The 25,263-nt window shown below is 41.9% G+C and overlaps 1 protein-coding gene and 1 pseudogene across 1 annotated transcript; both read left to right on the top strand.

Annotated features, from left to right (window-relative positions):
* The first annotated feature begins 13,574 nt into the window (after positions 1-13,574).
* Positions 13,575-14,774, top strand: LOC133031429 (uncharacterized). The gene has a single exon (XM_061104924.1). The coding sequence runs from the start codon at positions 13,575-13,577 to the stop codon at positions 14,772-14,774; it is 1,200 nt and encodes a 399-aa protein (XP_060960907.1).
* A 9,337-nt stretch (positions 14,775-24,111) lies between these two features.
* Positions 24,112-25,146, top strand: LOC133031428 (uncharacterized; annotated as a pseudogene).
* Positions 25,147-25,263: the final 117 nt, after the last annotated feature.

Raw genomic sequence — 25,263 nt, 5'->3', positions numbered from 1 at the left:
TTCTTGCAAAGAAACAAGGAATTTCTTTCTATAAACTTTAAGAGTTTTAGTGAATTATTATCCAATTGGATTTATGATTCTGGACTAACTTTGTTTATTTGTTTCTTCTTCTTATAGGCCAAGCTACTTGAACTCAGATGAGTTGGATCGGAAAGCTGGACAAAGGGTGAAGTCGTCCAAGATGAAGATGAAGCTTTTTTATCTATTTTTGAATTAATTGTTTTAGTTTAAAGACAATTTGAATTTCGAATTTTCGTTAGGGATATTTATCCCTGTTTTTCTCATATTGTTGCAATACTTTTTTTTTATTAATAAAGTTTGTTTTCGAATTCAAACCAATTGCAATTAATGAGATTGAGCTTCATTTACTTTATCTTAAACATAATTACCACATTATATTTATATATTTGTATGTGTAAGTGTTTTTATTATTGATACAAATTCTATAATATTTACAACTCTTCATAGAGTTATATTAAATAAACACCAGAAATTAATTCTATGTTTATTAATAATTGTTAATTCTAATACAATTATTAAGAATTTGTTTAATAAAAGGATCTTTTGATCTGATAGGGGTGGAGAAAAGTTAAGAAAACTATGCAGTTCAACGATCTTTTATATCTAATGAACTCTAGGTAGTATTCAACTCCACATAAACTCTATTACACTTAGAGAATCATGATCTTTACAACCTTTAGGGGTGGATCATAATCTCTATATACTTAGGGGTGGAGTTTATCCACAATATCCTATATGTATATTCTTAGGGGTGGAGTTTACTCCATAATACCCTATGTTACACATATTTTCTTTAAACATGGAAGTAATAGAATGACTTAGCTATTATCAATATAAATCATTGATCTTGATTGTATGTTCCAATTTAGTTTTACTGTTGTAGTAAAAGTTTGATACCTATAAATGTTCTTTGATAAAGTTTCACACTACCTTAATTGAGTGGGAGAATTTTAAAATTCTATACCCATATTCATTAGGTTGATACTTGTGATAGGTACTTAAGAACACTACTGAAAAGCAAATCTAACCATTCACATGGATAGGTATAACTTATCAGAATTAGGAGAATAAGATAAAGAACTCTAGTTCAGTCTATTCGAATGACTTGAACCAAGAATTCTTAATCCTCATACAATTTTATGGTATCTTAATTTTGATTACTTAATCTCTGGCATGTATTTTTCACTTCAAATACTAGTCTGCTATGTTGATGACTTAGTCTTAACTTAAAGATTCAGACTAATACAAAAGTCACAACTAGATAACTCTCCAAACAATAAAGAGGTTAAAGGTATTACTTAACCAGACATCTGCTATTGAGTGGGAGCTATCTGAGATGTAATCAAATAAGGAGCATTAGAAGATATTCAAGAAAGGTTTATGAAAGTGATCTATATGTTAGATATTAAGGAACTGTGAATCAGTTATCCTTGTATCTCACCAACTCATTCGAAATTTATGAGATGGTGATTACTTTGGGGATGGAGGAATTGTTCTATAATAATTCAAGTTCTACCAGAGAAGAATTATAACTTTGTAAATTCGAAATTACCAGAAAGTTATATTACTGAAGAAAAGTCTACGCTGTATTATCTAAATTCCATATTTTAAAATATGGGAGATGTGTCTTCTGTTTATTCAGATGTACTTTAAAACAGTAAAGATTTCAGTATCCCTTGATGAGTAAAGCATATAGTAAAGGATGTTTCATAAGTGTATTTATGAACTAGTTTCCAGAAGTTTAAGTGGATTCAAATATACTACACTTGATCTGAAGATCAAGACATCAGATTGACCTATTTGCACACTTTGTTTTATATTAGTGCAAGTGGGAGTTTGTTGGGTTTTATGCCCTAAATAAAACTCTTTACAATCTGATTAGTAATCAATATAAGAAATTTGAAGTGATTAATGTTTGCATGAATTTTACATGCTAATGGTTTAATATGTTTATTACATTTACACACAAAATCAGTTAAATCCAGATCATATGCTTATTCACAATTACAGTATCGTCAACACAGTGGAATGTGATTGTGATCATATGAATCAAAAGACTAAGTCCCTGTTTCATCAGTGTTTTGGATTTACACTAATGTGATAATCAGCGATGATGTGTACTTACACTTGGAGTAAGTGTTATGTTCTTTTCAGGACATTAGTAAAGTATACTAGTTTCGAATGTATGGTGTATACATTGGACTGGACCGATATTGCAACTAAGTTAAGATATTATAAACTTACCATTATATCTTTCCAAGTCAATATCAGTAGTTGATCTTAAGATTAAAAGAATCTAAATCCTGATATGCTTAGGCTCAACTCAGGAGTACTATTCATGTTCTTTGATTTATTAGTTAAGCCTACTTTTGGGTCAGGGTGATACGTATATTTTGGGAACATGATAGTATGATTGAGTGGGAGTGTTGAACATAAATATGGAATCTATAGCTTCTACTGGTGTATAGAAGTCAAGTGATGATTCCCTTCAAGCTTAGCAAATAGAAGTAAATGGATGAGCTCTTGTTTAAGTGACTAATTCTTAGATCACTAAACACCATTTACAGGTAGCTAAGTGTTTTAAGGGGCAAAATACATTGAGGGGTGAGAACGGTAAAATTATCCCATCTCGATGTAAATCATCTATATAGAGGATCTTTGATCACAATAAGATTATAACAATGGTTAAATGAGATAGCATATCCATATCGTGGAACATATAATATGCTCTATATAAGTCTGAGAGTGCAATTCTAAGTTCTAAGAGTGGATTCAACGAAGAATTAATAAGTAGGAATTTACTTAGTAAATTCGGTTCACTTATTGGAAGCTTAGCATATAGATCCATGGTCCCCATTCTAGTTGAGAACATACTGCTTGTAAGACTCAATAATTGATTCGTGATTAGTCAATTATAATTCTAAACATAAAGAGAAGGACATTCGGGCTCAGATCTTGATAATACTCTGCGACAGAAAGGATACAAGGGTTAGAGATTTGAGTGGAAGGAGACATTAATTCCGCTACATCAATGTAAGGTTTTCTTAACTTTATATGTGTTTATTTTATCGTTTTAGAAAGTTCATATTTAGGGTGTTAAACAACATACTTGTGAGTAGATCTAAGATCCTGGTAAAATAATTCCAACAGCCCATCCAGTTGGGTTCTTGCCCAACCGTTACTATGACCTCTTTTATTTTGATGCTTGGCTCTGCCAAGCGTTCCACGGGTACTACCCCCAGTCCTTCAATTTCACTGTTTGAAGCTAACTTAGCCAGACAGTCTGCATGAGCGTTCTTTTCCCGGGGGATTCTTTCTACTTTGTAGTCCGTGACTTCGTGGAGCAGTTCCCAGTCTATTGTTACATATGCGGCCATTCGCCCGCTGCGCGTTTGATACTCTCTTGATATCTGGTTTACAACCAGTTGGGAGTCGCTGTAGACTTCTACTCTTTTGGCCCCCACGGCCTTTGCTAATCTCAGTCCTGCTATCAGGGCTTCATATTCGGTTTCGTTGTTTGAAGCTGAGAAGTCGAACCGTAGGGCTGCCTGGAATCGAAGTCCGGTCGGGGATATCATCGCAACCCCCGCTTCGGATCCGTTTTCATTGGAGGCTCCATCCACAAATACTCTCCATGTGGGGACCGATGGTATCGGCACATTCGCGGTTGCCTCGGCTTCATTACATTCGGTTATGAAGTCTGCCAAGGCTTGCCCTTTTATGGAGATGCGGGGTATGTAGTGTAAGTCAAATTGACTTAACTCCATTGCCCATTTGAGGAGCCTTCCGGACGCCTCTGGCTTTTGCAGGACTTGCCGGAGCGGGTGATTGGTCAATACCTTGATTGGATGTGCTTGGAAGTACGGCCTTAATTTTCTTGAGGCTATTAGGAGGCAGAAAACTAATTTTTTGATGATGGGGTACCGCGTCTTCGCCCTTATCATGCGCTTGCTGACGTAGTACACGGGATGTTGAGTTTTCTCTTCTTCCCAGACTAGGGCAACGCTGACCGCGTGCTCAAAGACGGCCAAATATAGGAACAGGTCCTCTCCAAGAACGGGTTTTGACAGGATTGGAGGCTTGGCCATGTGTTCTTTTAACTTTTTGAATGCCTCCTCGCACTCGTCCGACCATTTAAACTTTTGGCACTTCTTCAATATGTTGAAGAAGGGAATGCACTTGTCTATAGATCGGGAGATAAAACGGCTCAGGGCAACAACCTTTCCAGTTAGGCTCTGCACGTCTTTATGCTTCTTGGGGGATGGCATGCTCAGGAGAGCTTGAATTTTTTCTGGGTTTGCCTCAATCCCCCTCTGGCTGACGATGAAGCCCAGGAACTTCCTTGATTTGACCCCAAAGGTGCATTTCTTTGGGTTGAGCTTCATTCTGTATCTCCGGACTACCTCGAAACACTCTTCCAAGTCGTCCGCATGGCTACTGCATGCTTTAGACTTGACGAGCATGTCGTCTACGTACACCTCCATGTTTCGCCCCAAGAGGCCTTTGAACATCCGATTGACCATTCTTTGGTAGGTCGCACCAGCGTTCTTCAGTCCGAAAGGCATGACCAGGTAGCAGTATACCCCGTTATCGGTCCTGAAGCTAGTGCACTCTTGGTCCGCCGTGTGCATCTTTATTTGGTTGTACCCGGCGTAGGCGTCCATGAAGGATAGTAGTTTGAATTAGGAAGTGGCGTCTACCATCTGATCGATCCTGGGCAGAGGAAAACAGTCCTTCGGATAAGCTTTGTTTAGATCTGTGAAGTCTATACAAACTCGCCAAGTTCCGTTAGGCTTCGGCACCAGGACTGGATTGGCTAGCCATTCTGGATAGTATACGTCGCGGATCATGCTGTTTGTTAAAAGCTTGTCCACCTCTTTCTCTAAGGCCTCGGCCTTTACTGAATCGAGGGGGCGTCGCTTTTGCTGGACTGGCGGCATGTCTGGGTTGACGTTGAGGACTTGGGTGATGACATGGGGACTTATGCCAGTCATGTCCTCTTGGCGCCATGCAAAAATGTCGATGGCGCCCTTCAGTGTCTTTATTATTTTTTCTTTTTCCTCCAGGTCTAGGCTTTTTCCTAGCCGGAGTACCTTGGTGGAGTTGAGGTTGCACACTGATATTTCCTCGACATCCTCCATCGGTTCTAAAATTTTCTCGGATCCCACGCGGGGATCCAACTCATCTTCTTCAGCCATTTCTGGCTCAATGGTTTCCCGGACCATCAGTACGGGCAGGTGGGTTGCGACGTTGTAACATTGCCTCGCCTCCCCCTGATTTCCTCTCACCGTCCCTATTCCAGCTTCCTGGGTTGGGAACTTTAAGCACAAGTGTCGTATGGATGTGACTACGCCGAAATCTACCAGGGCCGATCGGCCGAGGATCGCGTTGTAAGCGGTTGGGCAGTCTACCACCACGAAAGTGCAGTACTTGAACGTGCTTTGGGGGGTATCCGGGCACAAGGTGACGAGGAGTCTCACTTTCCCCATTGGGATAAGTGTCGTTCCATTAAACCTCGTGAGTTGGGAACCACTGGGTGAGAGCTCTCGGTCCGTCAGGCCTATTGCAGTGAAGGCCTCTTTGAAAAGTAGATTCACGGAGCTTCCGTTGTCGATCAAGACTCTGACCACCACTTTATTGGCGATGGGGTCTCTATGACTAACGGGTCATGGTGGGGAAAACGCACCGTCTTGGCGTCTTCTTCCGTGAATGTGATGGGTTGATACATCAGCCGGGGCCTTTGAGCTGGGAGTTGAGTAACCTCCCAAACCTCATTGTGCTTCACGGCCCCGCATACCGCTTCAATTCTTTGCGGGTAGTTCCTCCGATATGGGGTCCTCCTGAGATCATGGCCACTCTCCCATTAGGTCTGGGTGGCAAATCGGGGATTTGCGGGGCATCTTCGGTGGGAGCAACTGGAGCCAATACTCCTGCTGCACCCCTTGGTGTTCCCTATGGCAAAGCCCCTGTCGCCTGACCCGGATTGAGGTGAGGCAGTCGATTCTTGATCCATTCATAGAGGTGCCCTAATCGGATTAGGTTTTCGATCTCATCTTTGAGATTTTTGCATTCATTGGTGCTGTGCCCAATGTCGTTATGATACTCGCATCTTTTGTTGGGGTCCCTCCGGGAACTATCCTTGTACAGAGGAGGTGGTCTCCGGTAGTGTGTATTTTGCCTAGTAGCAAAGTACACACGCTCTCGGGAGTCCGTCAACTCCGTGTACTGGGTGTATTAGGGAGTGTACCCCCTCTTTTGTCGCTTCTCCTCCGTCCGGGTGCTGCCTTTTGAGGATCTTTTACTCCTCGAGCTCTTGGAGGGACCTGCCAGGCTGGTGGTTGGAGCGGAGTGCGAGGGAGCTTGTCCATTTATCCCCGAGGGATTTCTAAAATGGGACGATGCGGGGGCCAAGACCTGGCCCTGACTGTATCTGGGAGTAGCAGAGAATTGTATGCCGCTCATTAGTGGGGCCGCGGTCGAGACAGTACCCAACGGCTGGGCTTCGAGCATATACCCTGCTATCCCGGTGGGATAGTATCCTCCATAGGCCACTATTTGGGCCTCTTCAAGGTTGATGTATTTTTGGACTCTTTTCTGGAAGTCCTGAAGGTTTGCAGCTCCTTCCTGTTGTAGTTCATTCCAGAATGGAGTCCCTGTACCGATGCCCGCCTGGAGAAGGGCAAGCTGTTGTCCGTCATCAACTTTCTTGGTCTTCGAGGCTTCCTCTCGGAACCTCTTTATATAGTTCTTTAAGGTCTCTGTAGGCAGCTGGTTGATGTTAGTCAAGGCACTGACCTCCAGGTTGACCTTTCTTGCAGCGACAAACTGTCTCCGGAAGTTGGTCTGTAACTTGTTCCAACAGCCCACGGATCCTGGCTCCAGTTTCTTGAACCATTCCTCCGCGGACCCGCTTAGAGTTAGCGGGAAGCACAGACATTTTTGCGTCATTGCTGACTCTCATGACCGTCATGACACGGTTGAACCGCGACAGGTGGTCGCTTGGATCGGAGTTCCCGATATAAGCTGCCATTTTGGGCATCTTAAAGTTCTTGGGGAGCTCTGCTTCCAGGATGTGCTTGGCACATGGCTCCCGGTCCTCACAGTCTGAGTCAGAGTCATCGCCTTTCTGTCTCTGGGAGACTCGGGCGATATCTTTTCAGAGAATGGCGAGTTCCGCCATGATTCCTTCATTTAACGTTCCCGTGGAGATCGTGGGTCCGTATTTCTTTTGGTCAAGGTGATCCTGGAGGTCACCTTGATTCCCATTGATTTGATTTCTCAAATCGACGGGAGGACATTTCTGTCCCCTTCTCCCTCTACCTCTGGGCTTCTGGTGCACCGAAACGCTTTTTCGGTCCTCTCGATCTTGAGGGCCAAGACTCCCTTTTTGGAGTTTGCCCCTCTGCGGACCTTTCCCTTTCGGGAAATCTGAGCGGACTTTTCGCGGATCCTGCGCCTTTTTCTTTCTCTCAGGGGTAGAAGTAGGGTTTTTCTTTTGGTTCCCTTCAGCGGGATACCTTATAGGGCTTGGTTCCCTAGACTTTTGTTGTTGGGTACTGGGCGAGGATTCCTCTCGTTCCTTGCTGAGTCCAGCAGACATAGCTTTGGGATGCATGTGGATGCCAGCCGCCTCCATGGCTTTTTGCATGGCCAACATTACCTCTTGCATCTTTTGGTTTTGTGCTTTTTGGGCTGCGATCTCAGCTTCATGATCGACAACCTTTTGTCTTAGAAGCACCAACTCTGAGTAGCTACCGTCATCGTAGGCGTACTCATCGAGGTTTCCCTCGTAATCATCATCAGGAATTCCTTCTTCTTCCTCAGAGCCCTCAGCTGCTCTTGAGGCTACGTCTTCCTCATTCGGGTCTTGAGCATCTTCTAGAGGGCGAGGTTGACGAGTGCTTCGAGTCTCCACCATTGTTGTAACGTAATGTGTGTTTACAGAAGCTTTCTTCAGCTCTCAATGAAAGCACCAAAATGTTGACCGAGGTTTTCGGCAACCAATAAAATAATAAGAGATTAAAGAGCTGTAAGAAATTAAGAGAAAGATTTTTACGTGCTTGGGGCGTTAATGAGCCTTAGTCCACGAGTCTGTATATTTATGAGTGTATTTAATACAGAGAATGTTCTTGGTGAGTATTTACTCTTCTTGCACTTATGCAACCCAAAATTCTCGACCCCATTAATGAGCTTTGAGGGGATATTTATAGTGTTTTTGGTGGGGTGATTCCCAGAATCATAGTACATGTATTTCTGTAACTATTAATAAAGTTGGGTGTTCCCAATGAATATACCATGGGTAATGCATGGTCAAATCCCTAGGTGCTGTAGGGATTTTATGTGGAATGTCCTTATTGCCTTTTGACTGACGTGACTCTTCGCAGTGTAGCCGTCAATAGACTTAAGTGGTCATAGCCTTGTAGGTGCAGATCGGGGGTTGTGTCGTCAGACTTTATTGCGTGTGGCAGTTCCAACACGTTTCCTCCCATGCGGCATTAAATGCGAGATGACTGCTCAAGGGAAGCCTGACACTTCGCGGAGATGCTTTGATGCCACTTAGGCCTCTGGGAGCATAGGGGACTTCGTATGCCTTCTCTGGGAGGCAGGTCCCGGATATATGCTGCCTTTCTTTATAAAGACTTAGCAATTAATTTAAATGTTAAGATCTTTTGGTCCACGTGTCCCTGTCTGGTTGGTCCACGTATATTGGGCAAAATCAGGGGCAACACTAATAAAATTAATTAGCAACATAATTAACTTTTAAAATATGTAAAAAAAAATTTCATTTTAATATTTTAAAGTTAATTTTAAGAAAAACACTCTTAGTTTTTAGATATTATTTCTAGATAAACTATTTGTATTTTTCTTGTATTTAATTAAATAAAGAATTTTAACTAACTAGATTCTTGCTGAAGCTTATTTATTAAATATTCCTATTTAAGTTATAAATTAGTTATTTTAAACTGATTTTTCTTACCAAACTTAAATTTGAATATTTTTTGAATTTAAAATTAAGTTGAGGAATTATAAGAATTGGTTATTGAAGATTCTTGAGATATTTTTGTTAAGTTAGTTTTAAACTTAAAATGGAATATTTTCAAAATTAGGTGGTTACAACTTAATTTTGATATTTAATTGAATTCAAATTTGAAAATATTTAAGTTTTAGATTCTTTCTATAACAACTTAAATTAGATATTTTTCAATTTTTTTTTTATTTTTTTGAAAAGATACTTAGTTAAATTGAGATATTTTCTAGATAGTTATTTCTAGACTACTTATTATTTCTAATATTAAATAGGAAAATATTATACAATATGAAATTAATTATTTTATAATTAATTTTGGTACAATTCAAGTTAAGAATATTTTTCCTAGTATTAAATTAGAGATTAATAATTAAGCCTTCTATATACTTAATTATCTATTTCTTGAATTTAATACATTTAATTAAATTGAAAAATTAAATATCTAAGTTCTTTTTCATCATGATACTTAAATATATTTTTTCATGACACTTAATTAAATAGAAAATTATTTTTAGTTGAATTTTTTTTTTCAACTTAAATTTGAATAATTTTCAAAATATATTTTATTAATTTTATTAATCAAATTCGAAATTGCATTTAATTATGCAAGATGATTTTGAATTTATCTTGAAAAATAGATTAAAGTTGTAAATTAATTATTTATTTTAATTAATTTTTGAACCAACTTAAATCAATGATTTTTTCATTTAATGATTAATTTAAAATAAATGAACTAAAATATATTATTATTAGACATTGAATTAATTAGTCAAAAAGAAAATCTAAATAGATAGTTTTTGCTTGAAGTATTTTTTCTAGTAATTATTTTTTAAGTATTTCGAAAATAGTATAGTATTATAATTTCTTTTTCAAAATACAATAAATATATTCTTATGAAAATTTAAATTTTAGTTGCAAATTAATTTAAATTAATGCAACTTAAATTAAATTTTTTCTTAATATTTATTAAAAAATTAATACTAAGATGAAAATAATTCAATTTATTTTCATAACCATCTAAGTATAATTTTATAAATATTAAATTAAATTCTATTTAGAGTTTTATTCTAAATTTGATATTTAATGAAAATATATATTATAAATAATAAAAGAAAATACATTTTAAATAATGAGCTTTATTATTATTAAGATATTCGATCTCCAATGTTGGTTTTACATAGCTTTTGTTTTAGTGAGTAATCCTCCCTAATGGAGGAACGTTCATTAGCAAGTTAACACCGTTTAATCTCGAAAGATAAGTATATTTGTAAGTGTTCTATATAGTATTGATCACCCTAATGGTGACGACTGTATTTGACTTACAAAATATGAAACAATGGTGGAAGCTCATGAAATAGGAATGACCTTGACTCTCGCTTAAACGGGACAACGTCGGATTCTCTTTTCGATCGAATAAAAGGTTGCTAGAATATTTATTATTTTAGATGAGCTGACAACTCTATTCAATGGATGGTAGCTTTGACTCTCGCCTAAACGGGACACTGATATTAGTTTGTTGAAACCCTTGGAAATTATTTAGGATTGTATTTTTAGTATTTTCTCTTGTCATTCCTACTTGCTATGTGCTAATAATTTCTGAATTGGATTTTGTGTTAAACCATAATTAATTTCTCTTTCTTATTTTGTAGTATCCTGTATAGCCATGTCAAATCCCATGTTATCACTCTTAACTGAAAATAAGCTAAATGGATCTAACTTCCCAAAATGGAATGAGAACATTAATATTGCTCTCATAGGTGAAAGTGCCCTGTTTGTGTTAACTGAGCCGTCTCCTGAACAGCCGGGTGACAATGCAACTAAAGCTGTGAAAGAGAAGTTCGAGCGTTGGCAGAATGCTAACAATAAAGCTCGATACTTCATGCTTTCCAGCATGGTTGATAGCTTAAAAACAAGGTTTGCAAAAACCGACACGGCTGCAGAAATTATGACGAAGTTAACTGAGCTATTCGGTATGGCATCTATTCAGTCTCGCTTTGATGCGACTAAGAAATTCATCAATGCACGGATGGAACCCCATCAGAATGTGCGTGATCACGTTCTCCTAATGGAAAGTTATTTCTAGGAAGCCCAGAATCATGGTGCTGAAATGGATCAGAGAACTCAAGTAAGCCTTATCTTGAATAGTCTGACTCCAGCTTTTCTGCCCTATACATCAAATTATGTATGAATAAAAAGGAGATAGACTTTCATGCGTTAGTCAATGATCTTTAGACATATGAAAATTTGATTGGAGGACCCAAGAAGAAAGGGAGTAAACCTCAGAATTCTGGAAATGGTAATGGGACGATTAAACCTGAGGCACATGTAGCCTCTACTTCAAGACCCAAGACAAAGAAGAAGTGGAAAAATACCAAGAAGCGAGCTAAAGCTTTGAAAACAGTTAAAAACAAAAAGGCTCCTGCTACTGGTGATGCACTAAAAGGAAAGTGTTTCTACTGCAATGAGAAAGACCATTGGAAACCCCAATGTCCTAAACTTCTTGCAAAGAAACAAGGTATTTCTTTCTATAAACTAATGAGTTTTAGTGAATTATTATCCAATTGGATTATTAATTCTGGACTACTAACCTTGTTTATTTGTTTTTCTTCTTATTATAGCCCAAGCTGCTTGAACTCAGATGCTATCTTAGTGAGTTGAATCGGAAAGCTGGACAAAGGGTTGAGTTCGTCCAAGATAAAGATGAAGCTCATTTATTCATTTATTTAATTTTGAATTAATTGTTTTAGTTTAAAAACAATTTCGATTTCGATTATTAGTTTGGGATTTTTATTCTCTGTTTTTCTCATAATGTTGCAAAACAATTTTTTCTTTAATTTTATAATTTTTCTTTTACAAATAAATTGCAATTTATGAGATTGAGCTTTGTTTGGGGGGGGAAAAATCAAACTTAGAAACACACGGCCCAATAAAATGAACAACGCAAAAAGGCCCACGTTAAAAGGCCCACAAAAATGAATGCATCCAGGCCCAAAGATATAGAGGGCGACCTAACCCGGTGTGGACCAGTTATTGATCCTTAAGGGAGCACTACGGACAAAAACAAAGGAAAACGATAAACGACAAGAACAAGTAAAGAAAGCACCGACGGAAGCGGAAGAAAGAACGGAAGAGAATAGGTAACCGACGGATTGAAGATCAACTGTAAGTGAAACGATAAACCAGAATCCAATGAGGCACCCAGGTAACTTGCCGACGGAGGAAGTACTTGAAACGCAACTAAGGGAGGATATCGAGGTAACACCACTAGCGAAACAAAGGCCCCCGACGGAAGAAAACTTGGATCTCCTCAGACGAGAGCTCCGACGGAAAAAGAAGGTCTCGAGCATAAAGTAAGAAACTGATACTTTCAAGAATGAGATGTCGACGGACACGACACCGTCGGATTTAGGGAAAATAATAGCATTAAAACCCACTAGAAACACAGACATGTGTAACACTGGAGTCATCTATTAGAATACGAACACGTGGCAGGGGCAAAAAGAATAAAAGAAAGAGAACACGTGTCGATAAGGGGATAGGAGGATGATAGATCGTACATGCAAGAGAAGGACGTACATATAAATAAAAGGAAAAGGACGTAAAAGAGGGGGATTAGGAACTGGAAAAAGAAAGAGCTCACAAAAGAAATTTTTACTGTTTTCGACCAAAACAGTTTGGCGCCGTCTGTGGGAAACTTTTTCTTTTTCTCAGTAAAAAGACCTTTTCGTAAGATAATCGATCAAAAACAAGAGAGAAATGGCAAATGAACAGGAAGATCTCACCCCTCAACACAACCCAGATAACGTCCTCGGAACACCAGCAGACACTGGCAACACCGCCGAGGACGTATTAAACCTAATCCCGCCATGGCGAGAGATCCTCGAAAGGCTGAAACAACAAGAAGGCAGAATGACAACTCAGGGTATGGAAATCGCCCTTTAAAAGGAACATATTCAAAGGCTTGAGAGCGAAAAAAAACAGATGAGAGTTGTCCTCGAAGGGTACCAACGACCCCCGCATACGGAAGAAACTGCTAATCGCCAAGTGGAAGGAGGGACCGAGAAAGAGAACCACGCTAACAATAACGACCACTCAGGCAACCATCCCCGATGCATGCATGAAGAAACTGGAGAAAAAGGAAACTTGGCAATTCAAGAGGCCCCAATTCACCATCGAGATCAGCCCAGAAGGGCTAGAGACGAGGTAGAAGAGATAACAGACGTAGAGGCGCTCCGCACAACACCCCGAAAGCGAACCATGGAACCAACAGTTTTTGGAAGTCCATCAATGGAGAGTAAAGAGACCAGAGGTTACAGGAAATGATGTGGAACAAATTATTAGCGTTAGAGGCAAAAAGCCAAATGGGAGTACACAGCGAATGGGCTCGAATGGAGGGATCAACCCTTTCACCCTTTGGGAACCACATCCTGCGTGTGGAGGCCCCTCAGCGTTATGTAGCCCCTAAATTACCAGAGTATAGCGGGATGGGAGACCCCTTGGAATACGTATGCCAGTTTGAGCAAAAATGTTAACCGTCTCCGTCCCGTTAGAGGACTTGGAAGCAATCAAATGCAAGACCTTTACGCAAGGGTTAAGAGGACCCGCTTTACGCTGGTTCCACAACTTACCATCCGGTACAGTAAATTCGTACCAGGATCTCATCAGGAGATTTCAGACAAACTTTACGATAAGTGTGCAGACTGTTAAAGTGGATACGGACCTAATGCTAATACACCAGCGCCTCGACGAACCTCTAGAAAAATTTAGTGAAGAATACGTCAGTATCGTGAAATGCACCGATTCAGTGGCAACGAAAGCGTTAATGCAAGGATTGATACATGGTTCAGAATTAAAGAAGGTGATGATAGTGGAACCTGGCCTGTCCCTCACAAGGGCCCTAACCATGGCAAGAGGATACATGGCCTTGGAAGTAGAAGAAAAACGACACAGTGAGGAGGTGTCGCGCGAAACCTCGTCGTTGGGAGATACTTTCCTCTTCGAACCAAAAAACCGGACACCAGCTGCACGGCCTCATAATAGGACTGACAACCGCTCAGCCAACGAAAGAAACACCCGAGGGGCAGTTATGGTGAGTATGGGCGAGCCGGGGCAGCCACACGCTCAACGGGGAGAAGAGGAGCTACCGTGGATGACCATTACTTTAACTGAGTTGATAAGACGACTGCGGGGATTGAAGGAAACGAAGTGGCCCCCGAGAATGACCACTGACCCCGATAAGAGGGACAAAGGGCGGTATTGCACCTTTCATGGAGAACATGGTCACGCAACTTACGAGTGCAACCGTCTGGTGAAAGAAGGATTCTTTCGGGACTGCCTCGCTTCGGATGCCACGCTCCACATCCAGTGGGGAAGTGGCAAAGGCCAAGATCAATCTCCTCCACCGTACATTAAGAAAACCGTGAATGTGATCTTGGGAGGGTCAGACCTAAGCAGGAATTCAGTACGAGCTTCAATGGCACACGCCCGTCGGGTCCAGTCTGTAAGGGCGATGGCGGTAATCGACAGCGATGGCCCCGACGTACACTTATCATTCAACCAAGGGGAAGCCTCCAAATTGGAACACCCCCACGATGACGCTCTTGTCATCACTCTAGACGTAGCCCATGTTCGAATGAAAAGCATGCTCGTCGACACTGGAAGCTCAGCCAACATTTTATTTGCCGGAGTTTTGAAAGAAATGGAAATCGAGGATTTAAAAGCCTAGGACACTTAGGTCACACTAGTAGGATTCTTGGGGGAAAGCGCTGTCGCTCGAAGTTTCGTCCAACTACCCGTCTACGCGAACGGAGTCAACAAATCAGTAAAGTTTCTAATTGTGGATTGCCCGTCGGCCTACAACGCCATCCTTGGCAGACCATGGATCCATGCAATGAAGGCGGTCGCGTCATCCTACCATCAAGTAATCAAGTTCCCCTACAAGGGTGAGGTAAGGGAGATTCGAGGGGACCAATTGGGGGCCCGCGAGTGTTACACCTCATCTTTGAGGAGTAAAAACAAGTTATAGCAATTAATCAACTCCTCGACCCCGGCGAAAGAACAATCACCCGCGGTGGAGGAGTTGCAGGAAGTACCCATACACCCGACGGACCCAACAAAAACAACCTATATCGGCATGGGACTTACCGGAGACCGGAAGAATCAAATCATAGGATTATTAAAAGAATATTTCCAAGTATTTGCGTGGGAACACTCGGACATGCCTAGGATAGATCCGGCCGTAATTACTCACAGATTGAATGTAAACCCGAATTACATCCCGGTCAAGCAGAAGAGGAGAAAAATGGGGGCAGATCGAAACAAGGCAGTAAATGATGAAGTCGCAAAAATGCTAGAAAACGATACCATTGAGGAGGTACAATATCCAACTTAGCTCGCCAACCTCGTGGTAGTTCCCAAAAGTGGAGAGTGTGTATAGATTTTACTGATTTAAACAAAGCTTGTCCAAAGGACAGTTTCCCACTGCCACACATCGACATGATAATCGACGCCACCGTGGGACACGAACTAATGAGCTTCATGGACGCCTTCTCAGGATATAATCAAATAATGATGCACCCTCCTGATCGAGATAAAACATCATTCATCGGTGAGAGGGGGACATACTGTTACAAAGTGATGCCTTTCGGACTCAAAAATGTCGGGGCAACGTACCAGCGAATGGTGAACAAAATGTTTGCCCAACAGTTAGGACTGACTATAGAAGCCTACACTGACGACATGTTAGTAAAATCCAAAGATGGCGCCGACCATGTTGACCATCTGCGAGAATGTTTTCAAATCCTCCTCGCCCACTCGATGAAACTCAACCCAGCCAAGTGCGCCTTTGCTGTCGGATCTGGGAAGTTCTTAGGCCATCTAGTAACGCGACGAGGGGTAGAAGTGAACCCGGATCAAATCGAAGCCTTTCAGGCGACAGGACAACCCCGAACCATAACAGACATCCAAAAGTTAACCGGGAAGATAGCCGCTTTAAGCCGCTTCATCTCAAAACTTTCAGACAGGAGCCTGCCATTCTACGACTTATTAAAGGGGAACCCCAAATTTAATTGGGAAGAGAAATGCCAGTTGGCCTTGGAGGCGTTGAAAAAATACTTGACAACGCCTCCGTCCTTTCAAAGCCAGAGCCCGACGAAACCTTACTCCTCTACCTTTCCTTGTCTAGATACGCCGCAAGTTCGGTATTGGTAAGGGAGCAAGGGAAGGCGCAGTTACCAATCTATTACACCAGTAAAACCTTCTCGGGGGCAGAGGGAAGATACCCAATAATCGAAAATTAGCATGGGCCTTAGTCACATCAGCAAGAAAACTTCGGCCGTACTTCTAATGCCATACAATCTCAGTCATGACATCATTCCCACTAAAACGGGTCTTGTACAAACCCGAGGTATCCGGGAGACTGATGAAGTGGGCGGTAGAATTGAGCGAGTTTGATATACAATACCTACCCCAGACGGCTATTAAGGGATAGGCATTACGGATTTCCTGGTCGAGATAACTCCGGAGCCTGTCTAGTTCGAGAAAGAATCCGCCGGAAGGGACTGGCAGCTGAAGGTAGATGGATCCTCGAATGTCAGAGGGAGCAGAGTGGGGATAATACTATTGTCGCCCGACGGAGAAATGATGGAGCAATCCATAAAGTTGGGTTTCCGAGCCACCAACAATGATGCTGAGTACGAGGCTCTGATCCATGGGATAAAATTGGTTAAGGAAATGGGAGCCGAAAGGGTACTAGTCCAGTCAGACTCTCAGTTGATAGTTCAACAAGTTAAAGGAGATTTTGAGGCTAAAGAACTAAAAATGGCCAGGTATTTGGCCGAAGTAAAAAAGTTGATTGCGACTCTCGACTATTTCCAAATTAGCCAGATTCCCCGAGAAGCAAATATGCATGTCGACGCCTTGGCCGGCTTGGGATCCTCTTCCCCCCTCCACATCACAAGGACAATACCATTCGACTTTATCCCGGAACCTAGTATTCCAGCGGAAGAAGAAGTTAAGTGCGCCAAAATTCCGATGGACACATCCGGAGACTAGAGACAGCCAATCCTTGAGTACTTGAAGGACGATAAGTTGCCATCGGACCCCAAACAGGCGAGAAAAATCATAGTAAGGGCGTTAAGGTACGCTATACTTCGGAACCAACTATATAGAAGATCCTACCACGGGTCGTACTTAAAGTGCATAACGAAGAAGGAAGGTAAACTAATCTTAACAGAGGTCCACGAAGGAGAATGCGGGAGCCACTCCGGGGGACGGGTGACCGCCCAGAGGGTGCAAAGGCAGGGGTACTACTGGCCCACAGTCCAGGAGGATTCGTCAAATCACTCACGAACATGCGAAAAATGCCAGAAACATTCTCCATCCATCCTAGCCCCCCCAACGGAGCTGACCACCGTCGAAAGCCCGTGGCCATTCATGAAATGGGGGATGGATATAGTAGGTCCCTTGCCAACAGCGCCGGCTCAGAAAAAATTCATGTTGGCCCTCACCGACTATTTCTCAAAGTGGATCGAAGCCGACTCATTCGCTCAAATAAAAGACAAAGAAGTAGAAGGGTTCGTCTGGAAAAACATAATATGCAGGTTCGGGCTGCCCCAGGAGATTATAGCGGATAATAGTTCCCAGTTCATCAGCCACAAGTTCAGAAGTTTCGGTGAACAATGGAAAATTAAACTCATATTCTCCACACCACGCTATCCGCAGAGCAATGGGTAGGCAGAGTCATCAAATAAAGTCATCATAAACAACATTAAAAAGCGACTCGAAAGCGCTAAAGGAAGATGGGCCCAAGAATTGCCTAGCGTACTGTGGGCCAACCGAACCACGCCACGTACTAGTACAGGTGAAACTCCGTTCTCAGTGGTATACGGGATGGAAGCACTTATCCCGACGGAAACGCAAGTGCCTACTTTGCGATCCGAACTAAGTAACGAAGACAACACTTTCCTCGGACTACAAGTCGCTGACGACGTCGAGGAAAGAAGGGAGTGCGCCTTGTCCTGAATGCAGAATTACTGTTCCGCGGTGGCAAAGCAATACAATAAGAAAGTTAGGCCCAGGAACTTCCTCCCGTGAGAACTAGTTCTAAGAAAAGTTTTTCAGAATATCGAAGAAGCCCGAGCGGGGAAGTTATCCACCAACTGGGAAGGACCGTACCGAGTGATAAGCCCGACGGGAAACGGAGCATACAGACTGTCCACCATGGACGGGGCCGAGATCACAAGAAGCTGGAATGCAAGGTACCTCAAAAAATTCTATGTATAAACTAAAAGCTAGGAACTCCAAATTTCACGATAACTGTCGTCGTACTCTCTCTTTTAAATAATGAAAAAAGGGGCTTCGAAAAAATATCAATCAAGTCAAAAACGAAAGGGATAAAGACCTTTTACGAAAGGCAATAAAAAGACCTTTTACGAAAGGCAATACAAAGACCTTTTGCGGAAGGCAATACAAAGACCTTTCACGAAAGGCATAATTAAGACCTTTTATGAAAAGGCATTCGATACGAGAATACGCAAACCATGAAAACCATAAGGGGACAATCAGCAAGTACAACATACGAAATAGAACTCCGTACGAAGTTTAAACGCATGGATAAGAAAGTACGCGCCAAAATAACAGGAGAATAAGTAAAATTAATATTATTAAAAAGGAGTTAAAGTACACAAACGGATAAACCACTACCCCCATACACAAAAATTAAATTAAAGTTTTATGAAAAGAGTACTCACTCTATTTCAAAAAACTGGGGGAGTAGTGGCCCACACAAAATATGAAACATGGCGCCAACGCGAACTTACAAAATTTACACATAAAACAAAAAGGCGCCGACGTAAGCCTACAAAGTAAATAAAAAAAAAAGAGGAGAAGAAGAAGGGCCCCCTATTCGGAGAAACTTTCCCTATGCTGAAATGTCCTCCGCATTGCAAGCCACCCTCGACGGTTAGAGGAAGAAGGAGGGCGTATAATCTCAGAAACCACCCGAGGTAACTCCTGAGGGAAGGAAGTAGCAGATATACAGAAAACCGAGGGCGAAGCATCCGTAGGAACAGGGACTTCTTCAAAATTCTCAGACTGGGCAGTAGACTCGAACTCAGGATAATAAGCCGCCGTCGTCTGAGTTGAGCTTCCCTCTGACACCTCGGGCTCCTCCTTGGCCGCCTCAACTGGTGCCAACACAGGAGGAAAAATAGCACAAAGGCACATAGCCAGAGGTGGCGTAACTTCGACTCGAGAAACAGCGTAAGTCCCTAAGCCCAGTGCAGCTTGCTCAAAACAGGGACAATTGCAGACCTCTGAAAAATGCAATGGGGGAAGCGTAGTGGTTCGAAATCACGAAAACTCGAAAAGGGATTCAATGAAAGAAAAGCAGGGTCCAGGGGCTGCAAGCCTGAGAAAATGTTGGAGGAGGAAGGCTCTTTTGAGTGCGGTATCTGATCTTTAAGTAGGGAAGCCATAATGCAGGAAGGATGGACAATAAACTCAACTGAACTTACCCAGAAAAAGAAAAGAGAGTCGAAAGAATTCTTAGATAAAAAAAAAAGAGCTCAACTAGAAGCTTATTTATACAACTAAAGATTGCATGCAGTTAATAAAGATGCCACAAAAACGGAAACAAAAAGTCACTTTTTTGCATTAAAACACGTGCCAAGCAAACACGTGCACCCAAATTTCAAGAAGCGGCCCTAAGAGTATATATGTCTTTCCACTTTCCAAAGCACCCCATTCAAAAAAAAAAAAACTCGGAATAAGTACGTATAAATATATGTATAAATGATAAGTAATAAATACACTTAACATAGCCGCAGTTCTCCCAACCTTATATGAAACAAACACAAAACATAGGAAGGGACACCGAGAGTAATAAATACAAACCCATTAAAAGATCGTAACCCAAACACAGGTTACACAAATATAACTAAAAATATAAAAAAAAAGAGACATAATAAACAGCGATTGTATACAAACGAAAGCCATGCACAAGGAAATAACAAACAGCTAACAAAACCTAAACTTAGGAATCAGAAGTGCTCGCGGTCGGGATGGTGCCAGCAAAGTATGCATAGAGAACCCGGGATTACGACAGACCCCTGAACAACCCTCCTCAGGCAACGACGGCAACCCGTAGGGAAGCCAGGGGGTAAAAGGGAGCCCCCTCCCTTAAACATTCCTCCATTCGCCTCTCGTTAGCCAAACGCTCCCTCTCCAGGTCCTCATCCCAGGCCCGCCGGTTGCGGGCTTGCATCCGACGGTTATCACGGCGGCGCTCAGCGCGCAAGCGAAGGGCGTGAAATTCGGCGGGGACCCTTGTGGTAGCTGAAATGTTACGTCCCTCATTCTCAAAGAAATTCTGAAGCCATTCCTCATCAGAAGATGAAGACGCATCGTTGTGTCTAGCCATGTAAGCCCTCATCATCCTTCCAACAATAGCTTCGCCACTGGGCCGGTTGTAATGGGAAAAAATTGAAGGACTCGGGGGGATCGATCCCCGACGTCAGAATGGAACTCATCGCCACTTGAAGACTCAGGAAGAGGAGAACCTGGAGAGTTTGACATTTCTGAAGCAGAGGAAAGGGAAGCAAAAAATATATATATACGTGTGAAGAGAGGAACTTAGAAGCTACACCAAAATGACACCATGAACAAAGAAGAATGTCTGTTTAAATAGAACGCAAAAGGTGGCCAAGGTAAGATAAAAGGAAGATGAAAAGGTAAATCCACCCACATATAAGGAATTAAATGACAATAAATGCGCATCCCCAAGTGTCAAAACGATTCGAAAAAATACCACACACGTGTAAATAACCATAATAAGAAAAATAAGTTGAAAGTACAAATTTAAAGAAAAATCCTTACAAATCCTTTATAATGATAAAATAAATAACAAATAAGAAATTGTTCCTCAAGCTTGTCCCACGCACACAAATAACACACACTAGGAAATTTATTAAAATAAGGACACGGTAAAATTCCCTCCCATCTCCAGGCTCCGTTGGCATCCTCACCCTCGCTACCTTCGTCAGACTCCGAGGAAGAATCCACCAAATCTTCATCCTTCTTAAACTCAGAATACTTTGCAAAAAACCCGTCCAGATCCCAGGTAGCAGATTTGCCTTCCTTAAACTCGGAGTACAATTTAAAAGACGACTGATAACTCCCACTAAGGAACGCCTTCTTCACTTGGCCCGTCAGGACTTTTATCTCCTTAGTCAGGGATTCCTTCTCATCGACCAAAGCCTTTTGGGCCTGGGCTGACGCCTTTTCAGCTTCGGACAACTTTCCACTCAAGGAAGAGAGTTTGTCCTTCGCCCCCTCGGCCTCAGAACGGAAGGCATCGCATGCTTGCAACAAAGTGGCCTTCTCCAGATTCACCGTCGACAGACTAGTCTCCAGGGAAGCCACCTTGTCACTTAGAACCCCCTTTTCTGACTCAAGGGCTGAACGAGTAAGATCCCAACCCCTCTTCTCCGACTCAAGACTGTCGGCCTTACTCTTCAAAAGCTTAATGTCGACCTCCAAGGCACTAACTTTAGTAAGAGCAGCCGTCTTCGCGGCAACAGCTGCTTCATAATTCTTCTTGTAGCGAGAATAGCCCTTAGCCAAGCTCTCCCTCTCCCTATCAGTCTGTGGAGCAAACTTCATAACATGGGCACATCTCAAAGCCGTCTGGCAAAAAAGGGGATTTTTTTAAATAATAATAATAATAAATAAAATAAATAATATAAAAAATATACATGAATGACAACAAGCGAAATAATAACTGAAGTAAAATGAGATACATGCAAGGAACAGATTACCTTTATTCCCGAGATGGTTGTATCCTTCACAATAGAATCACGCCCATGAGAGATGTAAAAATCATCATCAGGTTTTCTGACGGCATCCAGGAGAGTTTTGAAATAATTTTTAGCCGACTCCTCGAACAGAACATCCTTTTTGATCCGGAAAGCAGGGATCTCGTCCCATTCGGCCGAGGCCCGCGGGGGATGACTGGATAGAGGCAGGGAGCCTTGGCCAGAAGAAAAGGTTGAAGGATGTGCCAGAGCAGGAGAAAGGGCAAGATGGGAAGTCGACGGCGCTCCAAGGAGAGAAGCAGAAGTCTGAGCAGGAGAGGTGGATGAAAGCCCTGGATTTTGGCCCAGCATGACCGCCGAAAGGTTCTCAGGCTGAGAAAGAACTTCCTGATCAGGAGGCCCTAGATTGGAAGGTCTTGTCGGGGCCAACCCCCGGAATTACCCTCACCCTCGCCCGCACCCGATGAAACCTCAGGGAGGGCGCTAAGCAGGGCCCCAATGGCGTCGTCAGTGGCCGAGTCGTGCTGAGATGACATGCCGAGATCCGATTGAGTGGTTTCTTCAAGCCTCGCTGTCTTGCTTTTCTTCGCCCTGCTTTTTCGCTTAGGGGATTTCGACATAAGCCTCTTCCGACGGGCGGCGTTCTGGGCCTCGATCTCCTCAATGGTCAACTCAGATAGCCTCATTTTGGGAAGATGACGGGGGTAGGTCTTTGCAAGGCGGGAATGATCCTCAGAAAACTCTATCAAGAGTGGTTCGGGTGTTTGATTCAAGTGTCTTAAAGCACATTTTAAAAAATCAGGCCAAATAAAGTAAGGAGGATAATGAGTGGGGGTACTTAGGGGGATTCTGAGTTCGCGAGGCCAGGCGGAGGATTCAATTAAGGCTTCACGGGATAGAAGGAACTTGATTGATCAAAGCTTGGGATCTAGGGTTGTGACCTTACGAACCTTTTCAGAAAAAATATCACCGATGACAGTCTCCTCGTTGTCAGCAACGACTGCACAAGAACACCCCCATTAGAATAAGCATCAATACGTCCACAATGGAAAAACACGAAAATACACATAATATATATAAATAATAGTAAGACACCCGAATACCCAAAGATAAAAGAAAAGGGGGGAGGGAGAGAAGGAGGTTGAATAAGAAAAAGCCCCAGCGATAGAGGTAAGGAAATTACCAGGAGCCCCCCAGCTCCGATTTATAAACGGGGCTGTAGGGTCGTCAAACAAACTCAATGGGGCCTCGGGCGAAAAAGAACTTTTCCTTCCACCCTTTATGAGAAGTCTCTAAGTCAGTAAGCAGGGAACAATTCTTCCTGGGGCGAAGATGGTAACACCCCGGCTCTTTTTCCATCAGAGAATAAAAGTGGATGACGTCGGATACCTCCCATTGAACGCCCGCCTTATCCCCTAACACAATCAGACCTAAAAGAATAGCCCACACATTATGGAGTAACTGGGCAGGAGCAAGCGAGTAGTGTATTAGAAATTCCTTGATGAGCTTAGGAATGGGTAGCCTCAGCCTAATTTTCGACTCAAACCAATACGAGTGTAGGCACACCCACTCATTTGGAGAGGAATCTGCCCTCTCATGCTGTTTGGGAAGCCTAACTTCAACCCCCGCCGGAAAACCACACGGCAAAACCAGGGAGTCAAGTTCACGCTGGGTGAGGACCGACGGACAACTTGACTTAACATCCAAATAGGAACTACCCAGGGCATGTTTTTTCTCTTTTGACTTCTTCAACGGGGGAATCGCCAGAGTAACCCCCTCAGACGGGGCTGCTTGACTACTAACACCCGCCTCGCCCCCAAAGGCCAGAGCGAGAGCGGGGAATAACGGAGACACTACCCAGACACTCAACCTCTGGGTCATCGGGGACTTCAACATTCTCAGCCTCCATAGGAGGAGTATCAGAGACTAACAGCGACTCGATACAGTGTACACGTAGCACAATTTTATTGGTCCACACAAATAAATATTTAAAAAATAAAAAATTAATTATTTTAAAAACAAAAAATAAAAAAAATTCTTTCTCTTTAAAAATTAAAAAATAATTATAAAAATTAAAAAAAAACCCTAATTTCCTAACAAATTCTTTCTCTTATTCTCGTCTCTCTCTCATTGCCCTAATTCCCTAGCCGCCATCCCCGTCAAAGCCACCATCACCATCCACCACAACTGACCAATTCCACCACCACCAACCCTTACAACTACCCACCATCACTACCACTGTCAAAACAAATGCACACCATCACCACTGTCGAAACCACCAACTTCTCAAAACGACACTCACTGCCTTCATTACTATTACTATTATTACCTTTGTTGTTCAACGATGAAGGTCCAGGTCGGAGGGAGAGCGAGAGAGCCACCGCGGCAGTCGTGGAGGAAGTGGAAGAAGAAGAGGGACCGATAACTCCAATATCAGATCTGAAAGAAGGTGAAAAAGAAGAAGAAGTTGAACCTCGAATGGGCTGAATGCGACAAAGTTGTGGCCAAACGTCGAGAGAGGATGAAAGCCCTCAAAGCTTCACAAGAGCTCTTAAATACCACAGAAGATGACAATGAAACCAATAAAGAAAGGTCAGAACTGTACTATTCATATCTCTTCCCAACTCATTTCTCTTTCAATCAATTTTTTCTTATTTACTTTTGTTTCAATTAATGCAGGAATCTTAACATGAAATTTCAAAATTATGTTCCTCATGATAAGAAGCTTCAAGAGGCTAAGGTTGCCCCTCCAGTCCTTTCAAAATTTAAAGACCCTGTTGCAGCAGAGCCTCCACCATCTGAGAAGAAAGAGGTATATATGATTATTAATAACAATGAATGCATATGATAATGATAATGATACTGTGTTTGTAATTTTAGTTATCTTCTTGTTTATGGATCCTGATTCTTGTTTAATTTTCAGGACCCATTTGTCAATATAGCTCCTAAAAAATTTAATTGGGATCTTAGAAGAGATGTGCAAAAAAAGCTTGATAAGCTTGAAAAATGAACCCAAAAGGCAATTTATACTGTGTTTGGGGTGCCTATGCTGTTTTACAGAAGAAGAAGAAGAAGAAGAAGAAGAAGAAGAAGAAGAAGAAGAAGAAGAAGAAGAAGGAGGAGGAGGAGGAGATGGTGGCTACTGGCTAGGGTAGGGCAATAAGAGAGAGAGAGAACGAGGAGAAGAAGAGAAAGAGGGAATTAGTTTTTTTTTTAAAAAAAAATTATTTTTTTAAAATTTATTTTTTAATTTTTAAAGAAAAATAATTTTTTTTAATTTTTTATTTTAAATATTTATTTGCGTGGATTAATAAAATTGTGCTACGTGTAAACTTGTACACATAGACATTCTACAATGACATTTAACAGTTAAAAATAGATAGAAATTTTAAACTGTTAACA

This window comes from Cannabis sativa, chromosome 9, assembly GCF_029168945.1.
Source record: "Cannabis sativa cultivar Pink pepper isolate KNU-18-1 chromosome 9, ASM2916894v1, whole genome shotgun sequence".
NCBI classification, from domain to species: domain Eukaryota; kingdom Viridiplantae; phylum Streptophyta; class Magnoliopsida; order Rosales; family Cannabaceae; genus Cannabis; species Cannabis sativa.
Note: the sequence above shows the minus strand (reverse complement) of the source record. Positions and strands in the feature narration are given on the sequence as shown.

Excerpts from the sequence above, each read along its gene's own strand:
- LOC133031429 (XM_061104924.1), top strand. The coding sequence starts at position 13,575 with ATGTTAACCGTCTCCGTCCCGTTAGAGGACTTGGAAGCAATCAAATGC.